At 38.7% G+C, this 18,917-nt stretch overlaps 1 protein-coding gene across 1 annotated transcript in view; it reads right to left on the bottom strand.

Moving 5' to 3' along the window:
- The window catches only part of ADCY1 (adenylate cyclase 1), a 142,595-nt gene that overhangs the window by 89,191 nt on the left and 34,487 nt on the right, over positions 1-18,917 (bottom strand). Inside the window, exon 2 of the mRNA XM_056484082.1 lies at positions 12,678-12,827. Coding sequence (XP_056340057.1) covers positions 12,678-12,827 — 150 coding nt within the window. The remainder of the gene's footprint in view (positions 1-12,677; positions 12,828-18,917) is intronic.

Here is an 18,917-nt window from a genome sequence, read left to right as displayed (position 1 = left end):
ACATTGCTGTGAAGGAGTTTTACCCATCATAGCAAAATCTGTATAAAGAAACTAGAACCACAGAAGCCCACTCCTCCTTGAAAATGCCTGACTGGAACTTTGGACTGTGAGATAAGCCACCCAGATAAGATAAAGGGGACACTATTGTTCTGTCATCTCAGGTCCTCCCTTACACAAACCAGCCCAGCTGTGAAACCCCCAGCCCCACAGGCCACATCCACAGGACACTCACCTGAGTGTGAGTGCAGCTGAGGGGTGTCATAATCCATCAATGACCCCCAAGGCACTCCCAGACTTATTCCTGAGGCCTTGTACCACAGGACTGCACATGATGCAAAGGGATGTGACAGATCCAGAGTCTGCTGCAAGAGACTAGTTCAAACTAACCACTCCCTCCTCCCCTCCTCTCCCCCACCAGGGAGGTAGCTGGGCATTCCCACCCTGCCTGAGCATATATTAATCCAATGGATTCTATGATTTTCAGAGGGACCTTCACCACCCAGAAGACCAGATGGAAGGGATCAACAGGATGACGGTGGGATCCACAGCGGTGATATTTTCTTTATTCTGTCTCTGTCACTCTCTTTCTGTCCCCCCGCCTCTTTTCTATTTCTTTCTCTTCCTCTCTCTCTTTCTCTCTCTCTCTCTCATATTTGCTATCAAATAAAATCCATACTTCTGACTTTGACAAATGATCTTTGTTGCAACTTAATTTGGGCAGAGGAATTTCTAATAATTTTAAAACTGGACGGTAACCTCTGCATGCAAAGAAACCCCAGATACTCTCTGATCACAGAATATTTATGGAATATGTATATGACCCTATCCTAAAAATGGCAAGTTTGATTCCTGAAAGGGCTAGAAAATTAATAGCAGGCTAAGTTCAGATCAGCTTTGAAAATCTTGTTCAAATAGGAAAAAGAGCTGAGAAAGGTTATGAGAATAAACAAGAAAACTGAAAGCATAAAAATCACAAGCTGTCTTCCTAGTTATCCTTATATCTATTAAATCAGAGTACTCTAGAAATACATCAATAAAGATTAATCATCAGAAAGGCTAGCTAACAGATGATACCAGATATAAACTGGCAATTAATACATCAGGCAGCATCCAAACTACTGTTAGTCTTTTTACTTTCACCTTTTATCTTTAATATTCACTCCCTCTGAAAAGTCATTGGCAATATCCAATGTGTCTACAAAACTATTATAGAAACTTGACAGGAAAAAGATTATACTCATTTCAGTTAATAGAAATCTTTCTACTGGAAGTAAACTTGAGAGAGAAAAAGCTGAATTCACACAACCAAATGGTGTCTTTATAGTTAAGCCATATTTATTTGCCTCATTTTAGTGAAGGCAAATAGCCATACAGATATAATCAGACCATTCTCTAGAGCAGATAACTTGAAAGCTTCCTTGTATTTGGCAGGAAAGAAGGAAAAGCATTTCTGCAATACATTGCCAAGGACAAGTATTTCTCAACTCCAGCAGAGTTAGCTGACTAAGGATCTTTATTTCAATCATGCTTCAGTAGGATTTTAATAAGTAGGTTCTTTAGGGTATCATCATCTTCCTCAATGAAGATGAAAGTTTGTGTGGCACAGAAGAGCCACTGAACACACTTTTTAAAATCTTCCTGTGTGGAAAGAAAACATTTTGCCCCTTGTCCTGCAGAGTCAGGAAGGCTAGTTTTCATCTTCCAGTGAAAAATCCTTTCATGGAAGCACTGACTTAATTTTTAAAATGAATGCTTAGGTAGTTTGAGTATATGTGTTAAAAACAAAAAGGCATATTTAAAGCACAATTTAAAAAATTATAATTTACTCATTGAAAATATTTTCTGATTCAAATAGAGAGAGGTCTTAAAATTATCACAAAGAGCACTAATCATCTACTAATGTCATGATCAGAGGGGACACAGAAGTGCTAATGCAATTCCTAGGCTGGCTTGCAAATGAGGCATCTGTGAGCTCAGGTTTGCTAGAGGCTGAAGTGCCACACAGAGTCTGTGTTCCATCATGAACAGGACAACAATAACAATCCTGTTATTGTATTTCATTTCCTGATGTTGGGCAGATGGACTCACAAGCAGAGTCAGCTTCAGCAATAACCCTTCCAGGGTAAATGGAAGAGCAGACAGATCTTTACTGGCTTACCCATGGTGTACCAGGTTTCCTCCACAGGTACTACAGCACATCTTTCAAATCCACTGCCCTGGTTTGTTCCACCAATGGAACATCGAATATCTCGATTAGGCAAGGATGTATTCCTCAGGAAGGGAGTGTCAGAGAGCTCAGCCTTCTGCAAGACAGACACATCCCCCTCTCGTGCCCTCATTAATGCTCCAGCCCCCAGCTAGTGGAATTTTTCCTGAAGGAATGCTACATGTTACAGCTCAAGTTGGTACTGGGACTGCCTCACTCTCTGATTTTCCCCTGGCCCATCCATGAGTGTTGCATATGGGTAAAGCCTTATAAAATAAGAACTTTGTTACCCTTGTAAAAATCATGACTCAGGCCTTCTACTGTGGTGAAGTACAGCTAACAGCTAGACTAACAAGTTCCTTTTAGAAAGGAACTGTAAAAGTAGAGTCTTCTAACCGTGAGAATAATTCTGTACACATGAAAAAAAGAATGTAAATATTGTTAGACAGTTTTGATGGACACATACACTAGCAGCTACTAACGACCTGCATTGCCATAGGTAACTAACCAATTAGAATTAAACACGGTGACTTTGGAAAACAATATAAATATAAGTTGTCAAGAATAAAGCTATTGTGGATGGAAAAAGGTGTCTTGTCTGTCTCTATTGTGATACATGAGTTATGACATTCTCCTTACCCATACTCCCTCTCCAAAACCCAGATATCTCCACCTAGTCTACATATATATGAGGCAAATCTCTGTGGTCTCCTCTGAAATGGAGCCAACATAGGGAAGCAGCAAGAGAAAGGCCACTAACACCTTCAGTCTTCTTTGCTTGCTGCTGGAGCCAACAAAATCTGCAGCTGAGAGTCCAGAATCAGTGGAACTTTGAAGACACAGTGCTGTGTCAGTACCAGTGCTTCACACCACTGCTTCTGTCTGATACAGCATCACACACTTTCATTTAGAGCTGTGATAGAGAATCAGTGTCAGCACATGGTCTTTTTTAGTACAGATTTCTGCTGGTCCAGACAAAGCATGAAATTTTCAGTAAAGATAAGCTTTTTGATTGCTAGTGATAGATACTGAGCCCACTAGTGCGTGCAAACAAACTTAGGAATGAAAAAAACCCCAGGAAGCTGAAATCAATAAAAGTAATTTTAGAATCTAAGAAAAACATATTCAGTGGCAAGCAGTTAGCATTTCCTTTTTCAAAGACCATAAATGCCTTTAGTGTTGCAATAGGAAAGAAAATCATGTCATAAAACAGTAAAACGGAATAGATGTCTGAACCTCCAAAGACTAAGATATAAATATAGTTTGCTTTGAAAAATCTAGATTTTTTTCTAATTTAGGTTAGAAAAACCTAAAAGCCTTTGTCCTTTGCTACTTTTCCTCATTTTGTCTCTTTACAGAGCAGGGCAGTAGCCTAACCCATAGGAGAAAATCTCATTGCCTTCCAGAATGGAAGAACAAGGACCAATCAGTAATATGCTGAGGAAGCAAAGAGTGTATTCACCCACTTAAAATAGCAAGTGTGACTCAGATTTAGTTCATTATTTCCTTATCAAACTGGGAAATTCCTAATCAAATGTGCCTGAAGGGGAGCTAGACTCCAAATGACATAAGTCTATATTGAAGAGGTAACGGGGAACAGAAACCATGGAAAGAATTTAAATCACACGACAGACAGAAGTTCATTTAGAATGGCAAACCTGACAAAAATACTGCCTTAGAATGTATTTCTTTTGCCAGGTAATGGGGTGTAGTCTACCTCTTTTCCTCCATAGACTGTTGGCCAAAGGAAACAGGCAAAAAATCCACAAGAACACGTGTGCCAGCAGCATAAACTTTCATATATTGGAATGAAAGTAAAGTGCCCAGCTCACTGTCCTGTTCAAGAAGATAATCTGTGCTTAAGTGGTAACATATAATTTGGCAAACTGCACATGTGGCAATGCCAGCTGCTGTGACATGAGAGACCTTGGTGACAAAACAGTTGGTCTAGGGTGGAACCATCCTGTGTTTGAAGACTGCCACAGGAAAAGCGTCAAACTTTTGTAGTGTGTTAGCTAACTTTTTTATTATAGCCAAGACTGTTCTAGAAGTGAAAACAATTTTGTGAACAGCAAAAAAATACATGTAAGAGGACTTTTCTAATGACATTTTAAAGCTTTCTTTGAATTCCTGCTGCTAAGGGAAGAACATCAGTATTTACTACTGAGGTTGCTTTACTTCACAATGTGGCATCCTACTAAAATGCATAATAACATTGCATTAGTGTTCACACAGCACTTCTGCCATGGATATTGCTCTAAATTTAGAAATCAACTAAGAAACTTTTTAAAATTATTTGCCTTACAATTTAACTTCAGTATCTAATGCACTATAGCCAGTGTGCCTAATTATGATAATTTGCCTTGGCAACTGTTAGCCATGATGTTATCTGCTGAAAACTGTTAGCTGCTTAACATTATGTGGCTGTGTGTTTTTTAATCAACTAATAAGGACAGGTTTGTGTTAGCCTGTTCACACCCCCCCCTTCCTTCTCTCTAATTGAAAATACACAATGCAAGTAGGAAAAATAAATTGAAAAATTCAGTCAAACATTAGCATATTTGATTGACAGTTGCTTGAAAGAGAACATATTATAAATTTTCCATTATTTATTCCAAAACTCCTAATGGCCAAAGTATCATTAAGTCCAATCTCTGGCCAGACACCTCCTTGTCAATGAGACCATGGCTCTGGGTGCCACATCCAGTTGGTCATTCTGAACACCTGCAATGATGGAGACTCCACCACCTGCTTGGGCAGTCCATTCCAATGCTTAACAGCCCTTTCTGTGAAGAAATTCTTCCTGAGATCCAACCTGAACTTCCCTTGGTGGAGTTTGAGGCCATGTCCTCTCATCACTTGTTATCTGGGAGAAGAGTCTGACTCCCACCTGGCTGCACCCTCCTTTCAGGCAGTTGTAGAGATCAATAAGTCTCCCCTGAGACTCCTTTTCTCCAGGCTAAACAACCCCAGCTCCCTCATCACCTCCTCACAGGACTTACTCTCCAGACCCTTCCTCAGCTTCACTGCCCTTCTCTGGGCACATTCCAGCCCCTCAATGTCTTTCTTGTAGTGAGGGGCCCAAAACTGAGCACAGGACTCAAAGCGTGGCTTCACCACTGCTGGGTACCTGGGGGCAATCTCTGCCTTGCTCCTCTGGCCACACTTTTGCTGACACTGGCCAGGATGCCATTGCCCTTTTTGCCTGCTGGGCACATTCTGGCTCCTGTCAGTCCAAACATCTTCCTGCTTAGCCTGAATATGAGTACATGTGTACAGCAAAATAAAGTTAATGCACTCTTTTTTTATCTTTATAAATCCATAACAAATTTTTATCAAGAGTTATTTAAATTCATAAATATATAAATTTTCGACACCTTGTGGCATAAAATGGAATTAACGAATTTAATTGACATATTTAATTCACTTTTTTTCACAGAGTTACTACAGTTAATTTTCTTCACAGTGGCTAGTAGGGTGCTGTGTTTTGGATTTGTGCTGAAAACAGTGTTGATAACACAAGGATGTTTTAGTTATTGCTGATCAGGGTTTACTCAGAGCCAAGGAAGTTTTTTGCCTCTCACACCATTCTGTCAGTGAGGAGGCTTTAGATGCACAAGAATCTGGGAGGGGACAGAGCTGGGACACCTGACCCCAACCAACCAAAGGGATTTTCCATAATACATGGTGTCATGCCCAGCATATAAACTGGTGGAAAAAAGAGGAAGGGGGGATGATGATATTCAGTCACGGCATTTATTTTCTCAAATGACCATTACATGTGATGAAACTGCTTTCCCAGGAATGGCTGAACACCAGCCTGCCAATGGGAAGCAATGACTTAATTTCTTGCTTTGTTTGCTTGCATGCACAGCTTTTGCTTCAGCTATTAAAGTGTTTTTATCTCAACTCATGAGTTTTCTCACCTTTGCTCTTTCTAATCTGTCCCCCATCCCACCATGGAGGGAGAGAGGGAGGGAGGGGCTGTGCAGTGTGTAGTTGTGCCTGGGGTTAAACCACAACATTTACTAACATCAGAAAGCTAAAAGTTAAATAAAGTTAAAAAATAAATAAAGTTAAACCAAATAGTTATAGTAATGATCAGGCCTGTTCTTTCGTGTGGCTTTTAAACTGTTTTTACAGACTTTTCTTAAGTTCCATTTTGCAAAATAAAGGCATGCAGCTAGAGCAATAAAATTACAAGGTAGCTAATACATATGAACTTTATATAATTTACAATTGTGTGTTTTTATTGTATGTTACCTGCTTTACTATCTGTTTCTACACTTTGGAATAGCAAGTCTAGTAGCAAGGTACATCTCTCTCTTATCCTACAGCTGTAGCAATGCAGCTTCTTGCACTGACTGGATTCAGATGAGATGTTTATTCTACAAACCAAGAGTTGCCATAGATCTGTAAAATTAAAACATGTTTATTTGTTTGCTATGCCTTTCCTTGCAGGGGGTTACAAGCAGCTCCTTGACTTCAGGTTGAAGCTGAAGCCTCCACCTGGAGGTTTTAATTTCATCTGAGTAGCCCTCAGTTTTATTATTTGCTCTATGAAAGATAGACACATGGATGATTATTGCAGGACTGGAGACTAACAGCTGCTGGTCAGTAGAAAGCTTCTGGGCAATTATTGCTGTTTGGGAGAGAGAAATGTGCCTCCATGTCCCTTTTTACCTGAGAAGGGTGGAAGATGGACCAGGCATGCCATGTATTTTTTTCTGTGTAAGGTTCTAAGCAGCCACTAGGGGCAAACAAAGTGGACAGCAAGACAATTTCCAATCTCTGATTTGGCTGAGAGACATTGGTGGTCAGCCTGCACAAGTGGCCCTGAAATCCAGTAGTTCAAACTGACAGCCTGAAATTGCAACACTCCTTATTTCCTGTTTTTCCTGATCCTAGTGAAGAACAAGTAGATTTCTGAAGATAGAGTTTCCTGTGTAAGATGTAATTTGATGATGGAATAGATACAATTTTAAGCTGCCCTGTAACACAGAACATAGTGGTAATGTGGTACAGGCTCACCCTGCTGGCTAAAATTAGTCCACCTATGTTTTCCAGAGATCACACTGGCTAGCTTTTGCAGAGGATCAGGCATCATCACACACCTTTCACTTTGTGCAAAATCAGTATCACTTCCCTGCTGCACACTAGGTAATTTGACAAAAACATGCTTTTGCATCCCCACATGATCCAGGTGAAATTTTTGCTGCAGGGCGATTTGCTGATGCGTTCAGCCAGTATTAATGGTTATGGAAACAAGGCCTGTATTAATGATAAATTTCATACATCCTTCTGCAATGAAAAAAAAGATGCAAGATTCTGAGAATAAAAGGTATGGGAAGCCATGAGGAGAACCTGATAAGCATGTTGTCAGGGACTCTAGAAATTACTTCTGCCTGGGGCTGTGCAAATAACTAATTCCTCAGTTTGGGTGCAGAACTGAAAGGATAAAAACCTCAGCAAACTGTTATGCACTACCAAAATAAAATCCAACATGCTTTGCTTTATTCAAAGTTAATCTAATTTTTCCCTTTCTTCATAAGGGCTTGAATTTAAATACAATAGACAAAACCACTGGAGGGTTTCTGTAGGTGTCATCTTTTTACTCAAACCTAGGAAGTAGTACACATATCCAAAATGTGTAATGTCTAGATCAAATTGTTTTAAAGGGGAATCTGAATGCAGCAGAGAATTTGAAAGCAAGGCACCCTAAGCAGCAGTTCAAAGTACTGTGCAGTGAGAGTCATGGAATTTTTTTGACACCTTTTCCATTTCTATGAATAGTTATTAATCAAATCTCTGACTCAGTGGTGACCCAATTACTACATGCAACATTAAGGACATTGCCCTAAATTGCAGAAGACACTTGGAATGCAGACACATATGCATGTAGATATTTGCATACACAGTTCAGCATTACATAAGGAGAATTTAGCTAGCTGCACACGATCTAGTCAACATGTATGGAGGAACTGCAGACCAGCACCAAAGCTCTATTCTGTGTCCCAGAGCCAGCATTTCTGCAGTAGCATGGTGTTGAGCAATACTTCAGCAAACCTGAGTAGTCCAGCTGGAGTGGCAGTCCTGTGGTCCTGAAGACAGAGCTGGCTGTCTCAGCCCCATGCTTCCTAACTCACAGTCATTTTTAAGTGCTTCTTTCAGTTTCTTATATTAAATAGATACAAATTTCATGCATTATAGTGAAGTACACAACTATTTCTTGAAAGACAGGTGCCACCAATAAATACATTTCTCCAGTTCCAATGGTTTGAGAAACTAGATGTGATTTCACAATTAGTTTTTAAGATAGCAAATCCCCCATTCTGGAAACTTTGCTATTTTCCAATTGATTTTCCACTGTCAATAACAACTGTGAAGAAGTACAAAAGTAACATTTAGGAGTGAAGGAAAGATCTTTCTTCCTTAAAAACAAGTGGCTTGAAAGATGGTCTTTATTTTGCAAACATACTTGCATGTACTTATTAAAGTAAATAACCAATGAAGATATTTAAGGTAGTTTTGTGGGCTTTGAAGGTTTGCATGAAGTCAAATCTTTTCCCAGCCTGCCTTATATGAAATAGACACTTTTCATACCAACCTGAGCTACAACAAGTGCATTTCACCAAGGTAAATTATATGTTTTATCCCCAAATTTGATGCATGAATATGCATAAAAATGTTCTTATTGTCAGGGTAAGAAAAGGAAGGAATGTGATTAAGATTTGTTACAAGGTTGGCAAGGCTGGGGTAGGATACAGCTTGCATACATCAGGAGACCAAAGAGATGACAGGTCTTCAGCTTGGAAAGAGAGATGAGTTATGAAAGTCTACACTGTTGTGAGTGGCATGGAAGAGGTTCCTGTAGGATGATTACCAATGTCACACAGCAAGAGCTGGAAAGCACAAAACCAATTCATCAGAGAGCAAGTCTATGACAAATAAAAGGAAGTTGTTTCACACAGCACATAGTAAGAATATTAACTAATACACAGAGCAATGGCCACAAAACTGTGGGGACAACAAAACTATAAAGATGCTGAAAGAGACACTTGGAAAATGAGAGTCTACAGGTCTTTAAAGACAGTGAACCAGTTGCTTTTGAAGTTAAGATGGCCTCAGAAGAACACTGGTATCTCTCCCTTGGAGTACAGCTCCACTTCAGGAGCTAATACACCTGGAATTAATACATGGTGAGCCACATATTCCTTACTCATATCCCCTCTTAGTCAGATGGCAATCAGTTCAATCAAAGGAGCAGCAGACTCCTCCTTTTTCTGTGTTGAATACATCCCCCATTCCCCATCCCTGCTTGCTCCTTCCTTTCTTACGTGGGAAGGGGTGAAGTACTGCTGGAAGATCAGTTGGGATGTCTTAACACCAGGAGTCCTTCAGGCAGCTGGGTGACAATGCTTTTTTTGCTGTACGGGCAAAGGATGACCTGGAATTAAGGAAGTGGACACAGAGAGATGGTGCAGTGGGAGTGAGGGGAAATGCTCACATGCTTTGACCAAGCACGAACAAAAGAAACAGAATTCCAGGGAAAGGGACCCACCTCCCAGTAATTATTCTTAGCTGTTTGCTCTGCAGAGGATGGCTTGCTGCTGAGATTTACAGAATTTATAGATAATAAGAGAAGAAGCTTATCCCATGTGGATGATTATAACTATTGACTCATTATCTAAAACTTACTGGGTTCTGGCCTTTGCTTCTGGTGGAATTGCAATCTAACATTCAGCAATGCAACAAGTGGATGATGCCCCCATGAAGGCCAGTTATTCATTGTCACCACAGAGAATAGATAACAGGGTGAGCATTACAGTGAATTTTTAAACAAACAGAATCTGTCTGTTCCTTTTCTCCCCAGCAACACTTTCAAGGCTGTTTGCACGAGTTCAAAAACGCGCCAACGCAAGGCATTTACTCTTGCTCACAAAAATAGTTTTATCAAAATTATCATGTGGGACTATTACTACAAATACATCCCATGAGGAGAATTCATTGTAAGTAGGACACAGAGGAAGAAATCTCACTTACAATTTCAGCTGTGGTATCTGTCTCACACAGTCAACACTTTAACTCCAGATAGCTCTGTGTGTGTTCAAAAGTCAAGAGCATGTTCTTTCCATTCCAGTAAGAGACTTGCACAGAAATATCAGGGAATAGTGTTACCATTTTTGGTTACAATTCTCAGTGTTAAAGGGGTATGTCTTTTAGGGTAGAGCATTTGGATGAGACAAGAAAGTCTGATGAAAAAAATCAGACCTTTTTCACAAGTAATGTTGATACTTCAGAGAACAAAAATACAGGACTGATCACAAAAATTGAACTAGGTCAGCAGTGTTTCTACTCCTCTCAAAATACTCTTGAGTGTTGCCAGCTGGAAACTCAGAGTATGTTATGCCACAGCAACTGCAGAATAATTTTGTAGCCTGTAATAGTGTCTTAATTCTCACTCTGGTTCTAGAGGTATGCTAATACAGTGAGAGCAGCCACAGAAAGTATTTTGGTGGTACTTGTGACAGCTAATTAGCTTATTTCACAACAGCATTGAGTTTTACACTGTAATGCATAAAGCTAACTTCACAAGTGTAAGAGCAAAGTTTATTCTCTTCCCTGACCTGTACACTACATTGAAAAAAAATTATTATCTAGGTATACTATCAACAACAATAATGGCATTTATGTGTAATGATAATGCTTTTGTTGTGTTTCTATATGCATGGATAATATATAAAATAAGACAGATTGCTAAGTGTTAACAAGAGAAACACAAAATATCAATTTTGTTTTCATGCTGGATCCCAGAAAGAGGTTTTCAAAGGCACAAATAGCAGACTTGTATAAATCCCATGGAAATTCATTTAATGACACATTTATGTCTTTAAAAAATCTGCAGCTTTGGATTACAAAAGGCCAGAATTAAATCTAAAGGCTTTTACCATTTTTACACAGCCAGCAAAGATATGCAGTGTTCAAAGAAATGTCTACTTATTACAGAGTATCTTCAGCTCACAAAATATATTCACTTAATTCATAACAGAAACTACTTATGGACCCCCATTACTCCACACATAGAACAGACTTGCTAAAGAAATTACAAATAAGGGGCAGTAAAATCCTGTGGGGTACACAAGCTTTGTGTACCCTGACATCTTGTTTGGCATAGGTAAGCACCACACTAGAGAGGTATTCCAGTCTTATCCTCTATTATCACCTACACAGAAAGAAAAATCTAGTCCAAACCTTACAGACCAACAGATCATAGCAGGTTTAAGCCTCAGATTTTTCCCTTTTTCCCAGCCTGGAAATGAAACTCTAGGTAATTCTGGTGAGGAGGTAATATGAAAGGGGATCTTTATTTGAAAGCCTTTCAAGACAGTTATGGAAAGATGTCCACAAAAGCCCACCCCCTACAGGGTGAATACACATTTAGAGATTTTAGGAAATTAGCATAATTGATAAAAAGCACCAATTAGGAGGACAAGTGGTGATGCAATTCTCCCCCAGGTCAAGCCCCTTCTCTGGAGCCCCCTTTTCAGCACTAGCTGTACTTTGTCCAGGAGAATGTATCTCAAAGTGTTCTCAGCCATGGTTCCCAGGAAGAACCAAGATAGCACAGGGTCTTTGCATCTCCTGGGGCTTGGAGCTCTGGGATTTGTTTTGTCTTTCTGCTTAGGGAAAGGCAATGGGAAAGTACTGGAAAACTAGTCACTAATACAAGAGGTGATAGAATTACAAATATATTTGTGGAGAATACAGAGAACATATAAAGGAAAAAGAAGGCAACACCCAAATGGCATCAAGATCTGTGAGTAACAACAGCAAGGTTCACAATATAGCAATTTTTTTTTGTTTCCAAATACACTTGGAAGGCTGATTGACAAAATTGTATGAAATAAACTATCAAATAACTGAGGTGATTTTTGAGAAGATACACTGATTGCTATCACAGTTATTATTAGTTGCACAAAAATACACTATAAATATTCTTTTTATCAATTATACTTATTCAGTTACCAGTGCAGCTCCTTATGCCCAAAATGTTGACTTTTTTTATGGGTGTCATGAAGGCAAACATTTTATAGCACACTCAGGGAGAAGAAAAGCATTTACAGTGCATCTAACACCCACCCAAAACATCTGTGCAGATAAATAACCACAATCTTATATTACAATAGTACATTGGCTTTGACTCAGCCCTAGAATAGATCCCCCCTGGCACTGGAGCTGACAGGAGCTGTGCAGTCAGCCTGCACCTTCTCTGGGCTCTGCAGATGAGGAGTGAAGATGTGCAGCTCTGGGGAGGAAGACCTGAAGCAGATGGGCAAGCAGCACTTCCCCTGCAATGGAGATGCACACATGCCCTGGCACACATTTGGCAGCAATGTCCTAACCCATGGTTCACATAGCTACAGACATCTCAGGAGAAACAGAGAAACATAAATAAGGCTTAGAAACTGACCTGTTTTTCATTTTCATCCTCCAGTCTCAGCCTGTCCTCAATGCAGTTCCTGGCCTGAAGGAATGCCTTCCTCTGAGCCCTTTCTGTCAAAATCCTCACAAAGACCCCATACAAATTTACACTGACAAAAAGGATTGCATTGGCCACAAGCTGTAAGAAAGAAAGAAAAATAAATGAATATTTTAAAATACAGATTTTTATTTTACATTTCTGCTCAGCAAAGATATATTAAAAAAAACTTTTTGACACCCCTTCCTGCAGTGAAACAATTACAGTAGCTATCACAAATCTGGACAAGCAATATTGCATAATACAGAATTTTACAACTGCTGGAGTTAATTTCTTTTATGATTGTCTGTAGCTTGCCATCTTCATTCATCACCATTTCTTTCATCAGCCCATTGGCTGACCTGTCCATTTGATAAGGAGAGCAATATCATCAGTATTTATTCAAAATACCCTGAAAACAGAAATTGTTTTCTATGCTTTTGTAAAGTTAGGATAGTTTTGTCCCTTTTTTAATAGCGGAGAAGAAATAGACTGAAAATCCTATGAATGCAAAAAATGTGTGCCTAGGTACCCCAAGTTTTCATACCGTGTAGTCTGCATTTGGAAAATCTATTTTTCTTCTCCTATCCACTGTTAGCAAGAGTATTTCTGTACTTTTTGAGAAATCATCCAGAATATTGTTGATGCTATCCTGCAGCAGATCTCTCAGAAGGTGCTGAGTCCTTCCAAATGATGGCCCTCAGCAGAAACCAAGGCCCACAACTATGCAATAATCAGTGACCATGAATTACTTGGGAACTACTTCTACAAACAGTGTTTTTATGAAGGACACAAAAATTACTCAAATGCCCTTCTGGGTTTTTAAATGTTTTAACTTGTATATGTGATAAATTTACTTAACTGACTTAAATAACACAACCTCCCTATCAAAGGCAATTCTGCCCACGTTTTCCACCACATCTCTGAAACATATCTTCAGATCATAATTTCTGCAATGCAATGTGTATTTAAGTAAGAGAAAACAATGCTTTTTCACCCAGTGTGTTTTCAGTCTTAGTATCCTTATATGTCCTAGAGCCTACCACAATATCATGATAAGGATTTATGGCACTCACAAATCCCCAAAAATCAGAAATGAGCTGGCATTTAATCAGAAATGAGCTTGGCCAAGAGTAACCAAAATAAGAGCAAAGAAAGACATCACAGCAAGTAACACAATTCATGTTAAGTTCCTATGCACCTAAAATAGCTCAAAAAGACCATATAGCTGTCATTTGTTTCCTAATTCAAGGTATGAATTTCAAGGTAGTACACCTCTACTGTTTCATGGTCTACTAGTGGAAATTGGAGAGGAGACCATTTGTTTTGTTTGCACAGTATAATGAGTCAAAGTATGCCAACAATAAAATCAAATTTTAAGAAAAATAAAACCACTGATATTGTTGTAGAGAATGTTTCCTAACAGGACTAGGGTTGAAGGCTTTATGGTAAGCCAATATGCCAATATGGTAAACAAAGATCAAAAATGACATCCCTGATGTTTTTGGAGGGACTTTGGGAAATGTTCCACTCTGTGAAAATAAGCAGGAAATTTCTGATGTGCAGAACTGAAGGTAATGAACCTCCCACTTCTTGTGACCTCAGAATAGTGGGAAGAATTGAAAGACACATTCTGGGTCAGTTCTCCAGACCTTCATGGATTCACAAGACCTCTAAATTTTACCTTCAAGCATGGTTGTTATTAGTCAACAGGACATCAACAACAAATTCCCTGCAAACATTCTCACCAGCACAAAATCCAAAGTCACAATAAAAGGAGCTGTGCCTAGCACTAGTGGTACTTTTCCCCTCAGTTATCAAAAAAGAAACAATTACCTCACAAGAGCTAAAAGCAGTGAAGAATGGTGTCATAACTTCCTCCAGAGAATGAATCTGCATTCAGATGAATTTTAATCTCATGTACCACTTACTTATTTGCTACTTCTAATGATAATACAGATAGTAAAACTTTGAAGATGAAATGCAGCACATGAGCATATTATTTCATGATACAGGCTGAGCTTAAATAGTCTGCAATTCCTATCCTGCTTTATCTTACTTGATCACAGGAAACTGCTTGATGTATATCAATATTTATCACAAGTTAACACCTACCAAAATGAAATGACTGTAGAAATTCCAGTGGAGTCCTATTTTTAGAGACATGAATGTGGCCACACTCACCTTATCCCTGCATTTTATCATGCCAAAATGTAGTGACAACAGTGTATTTTAAAGCTAATTCTTAGTGCAATGGTATAAAAATAGAAAGGATTTTTAAAGGTTGCATTCAAAGACAGTGAGGAGAGCCCACAGAATGAACAGAGCTGACAGCTACAGACAGTGACCGTGTCCATACACAAAACAGCTGCTAATAACACAGGGTGAAAAGCTATCTTTTTGTGCTGATATCAGAGTGGCTCAAGACATAAATAATTACCTCTACAGACAACAACAAAAATCAGTTTCTGGGTTTCAACTGGAAGCAGTCAAAGACCATATATTGTAACAACCTGCCAACTGTTCTGGGACTATCATTATGATTTCACTCAAGCAATAGTGATCACCTGGTCTGGGGGTAACCAGTAGGTGGGTTCCTGCCACTTTCAGGCTCAGCAGGGTAAGTCATTTTCTGACATGCTTTGAACAATTTAAGATAAAACAGAGGCTTAGCTGTCAGCTCTGGCCTGCAGGGAATCAGGAAAGTGATAAAGCAAGTAAAAGATTCATAGATTTCAAAATGTGAGAAAAGAAAGTAGGGCAGATTGTCTCCTGAGGTAAGAGTTCCTTTCCTCCACAACCTGCTTCTACTTAATTACTATTTTTCCCCCAATTGCAGCTAAATGCTAGTCTTTCTCTCTAGGTTTCACAAATGTGTGCCATTTTCCAGTCCTTTCATTTTAATATGTACCTCCATATCTACACACAGACATACATATACTATATATATATATATATATATATATATACACATATATATTTCATACAAGAAAGATTGTGAGACTTGCTGTTAAAACTAAGGAACACTGAAGAGATACTAAGGCATTCAGGGCTGCTGAAATATCAAGGATTTTCATTTTAGGTCATTCTTACATTATTTACTATACTACTGCTTAGTAGGGAAAAAAGTGCTCTTATAGAGCACTATTTATAGAACTACCAACAAACCAATTTACTTGGTGCAAAGCAAAATGATTCAAAGACAATTTTATGCTGAGAGCTTTTAAACAATGTTACTCTTTCAATTTGCAATTTTAAATTTTTTTTTTTTAAGATTACAGGTCAACCAGAATAAAAAAAGGTATCAGGGTCATGAAAGAATATTTCCAAAATCACTTTTTTTGCTGCTGTCAGTGGATCTTGTATCATGCATTCTGCCTATTGCAGAATTTCAGTAAGAGCATCCTGAGCTTTAAGATTCTCTAGTTCTTAGTAGCTTACACTGCCTGTCAGTGGATGAATTCTGGCATGGTTACATGTGTGAGGATGTTATCAAAGGCACACCTCCAATACAGCTGGTCTTTGTGGGCTGCCTAGGGGCTGGAACCTACAGCAGCTGTTCCAACCAAATGTCTGCCTCTCTCTCCTGCTCTTTTCTCCATTTTTTGGGTCTCAACTTCCTTTTGGAAGGGAACTTGAACTGTGCAATACAGCACCATCCATCAAGGAGTGAGCAAATAATTCTAGGAGGAGCCATATGTAACATGCATATCCATGCACAGAGCTGGAGGAGTTTAATTACAGATCTCCTTTTTATTCCCCAGATTCATCTCCCTCTTCTTGAGTCTCCCACAGGATTACTTGAGAGACTCTTTGAAGAGTCTTTTGAAACTTTTTTTCCCTATTCCAGATAGGATTTATTCTCTCCTTTTTCTTTCAAAGCAAGAATGCTCATGTGTGAATTCATGGGTGCACTTGCTCTTTCTCAAAGAAATAGTGAAAAATTCTTCTACACATTATTATTTTCCTCTTGAGAGGACTGTTTACTCAGCAGACATTCTGGTACCAGCTTAACAGTTGCATTGTAGATGGTTCAAAATTAAGGCTGGTTTTCACTGTGGAGCAGCTTTCTGTTCCTACTAAAAAATTGTCTCAAAAATGTGGCTGTTTCACAAAGGTGTAAGTGGCTTCTGGATCACAGAAAATTTTTTTTCACTTTCATATGAAGTGGTATTCTTATGGATGGGTTTTGAAGTGCCCAAATAATCAAAGGCTAAATAATAAGATACCTCAGAAGATTCCCTCAGAAGTTCATTGTGCTTTCTAAAATGTGGACTTGTGGTGTAAGTAGGACTTCAATACTTACCACTCCCAGAATTATAATTTAGAGGCTAATATCAATATTTGATTTATTCCCAGCAGCATGAGTTCTCATGACAACCCATGAAGTAAAGAGGAACATTTAGGAGATATGGCCAACATTTCCATAGGAAAATTGAAATTTGCTGGAAAAGGAAAGATCAGTGCAATTCCTGTGTATCTGAATCCTTAGATACCTGATGAGAGGTATGGTAGGTCTAAACTCTACTTCCAGTTTTCTCCATTAATTGAATTTTACTGCAAGTAATTTCTGTGCCACTATTGCTGCTTCTGTTAGAATAATGAAACATTTACTCATTCTGTCAAAATACTTTGACAATGTAACATTTACTCATTCTGTCAAAATACTTCTAGATAGGCAATGCAATGCATTACTTTAAAATCTGAATGTCTATTGTGAGGGATGTCTCTACAGAGGGAGTCGTGAGCAGCTTACAAAAATGACTCAGTGTTTCTGTCATTAAAGCCTTGGAAAAGCAAGGCAAGACTGCTCTATGAAAATTGGTGGTATCATGAACAAGAGTTTAAACAAAAATAGTTTCTCCTGTTATGGAAAATACTACTACCATTAGAGCAGTGCTTTATTTAAAGTGCTGGACTGTACAGAGGAGAATGTACAACCAGCTCTTGATTCTGACATGGTTTTGTTTAGAAATTCATTTAATCAACTCACTTTGCAACATTTTGAGCATGCTTAATTACTAAATCTATTCCCTCTGATTGCTGAAGTAGGGTAAGAGAGAAAAGAGAACTTCTCCTTGACAGTGTCCCAAAAAGGACACCTTCCTACAAGAGGAGGCAGAAAACAATTTTTCTCCAAATAAATGTGTTACCATTTTGAATAAACATCCCTCTGTTGTTTTTGTAAAGTTTTGGTTCCAGCTGGCTCGTGTCATATGCTAAGGAAATGCTGTTCTGCTGTGCTATTCACCATGGTTTCTGTGTTCATTTGTAACCTCCTGAATCTACAGCATACTCTGAAAGGAGATTAGTGAGCAGTTATTTCAGTGATAATGAGTGCAGATGTTACTGTTGAGGAAAAGAGTCTATAACCATACAAGAAAAGAGAATTTTTTACAATATCTAGGATACTAAGTCCACTAACCACAGCCAGTTTTTCTGAAATGTGCATGCACAATGTGCAATTGCAGAAATCCACTCTGTCTCTCCCTTTGTTTGAATACCTGTTTGACCAAAGTAGAAGGCACAATTTAATTGTTTAAAATATATGCCATACACCTTTGCAAAAAAGTTCCCTCTACGAAGGCAGAGTCATTGAGAGCCATCAAAAACACCAACCTTAAAAATTCCACTTGTTCCATCTTTCTCCAAGGATATGCCATTTCAGCTTGGAAGCATTCTCAGAGAAAAGTTAGTGCACATCCCTCTCATGCTACAGACTGTTGGCTCTTTATCTTCTCCAAAGCATTTACCTCTGAGATTAAGGAGCAGAGAATTGTGACAGAGTAGCAGAAGCAGAGCTGATGGAATAATAAATTTTGAATCCTAAACCTTATGTACCACTGAAACTTAAAAAAATTCTGATAAATGTAACTATGATTATGCAAGATACCAAATATTTATTTTGGTGAAGCTGCAAAGTGGCAGCTTTCTTCTCATCAGTACCCTCACTCAAGTATATGACATGAATCTGTGGCATTAATTTCAGGCTCCTTATTTTGAGATTCTTAAATTCTGTGCCTTTCTTAGGGAATTTCTGAAAGGAACTCGCAATTCCATCACTTACACCTTTCCCAATAGGAAAAAATTAAATCTTTATTTTGATGCACCAAGACTTCTGGGTTTGGGGTTTTTTAGTGGTTTTGTTTTTGGGGTTTTTGTATGTTTTTGTTTTTGTTTTGTATGTTTTTG

This window comes from Oenanthe melanoleuca, chromosome 2 (assembly GCF_029582105.1).
Source record: "Oenanthe melanoleuca isolate GR-GAL-2019-014 chromosome 2, OMel1.0, whole genome shotgun sequence".
In the NCBI taxonomy this organism is placed as follows: domain Eukaryota; kingdom Metazoa; phylum Chordata; class Aves; order Passeriformes; family Muscicapidae; genus Oenanthe; species Oenanthe melanoleuca.
Note: the sequence above shows the minus strand (reverse complement) of the source record. Positions and strands in the feature narration are given on the sequence as shown.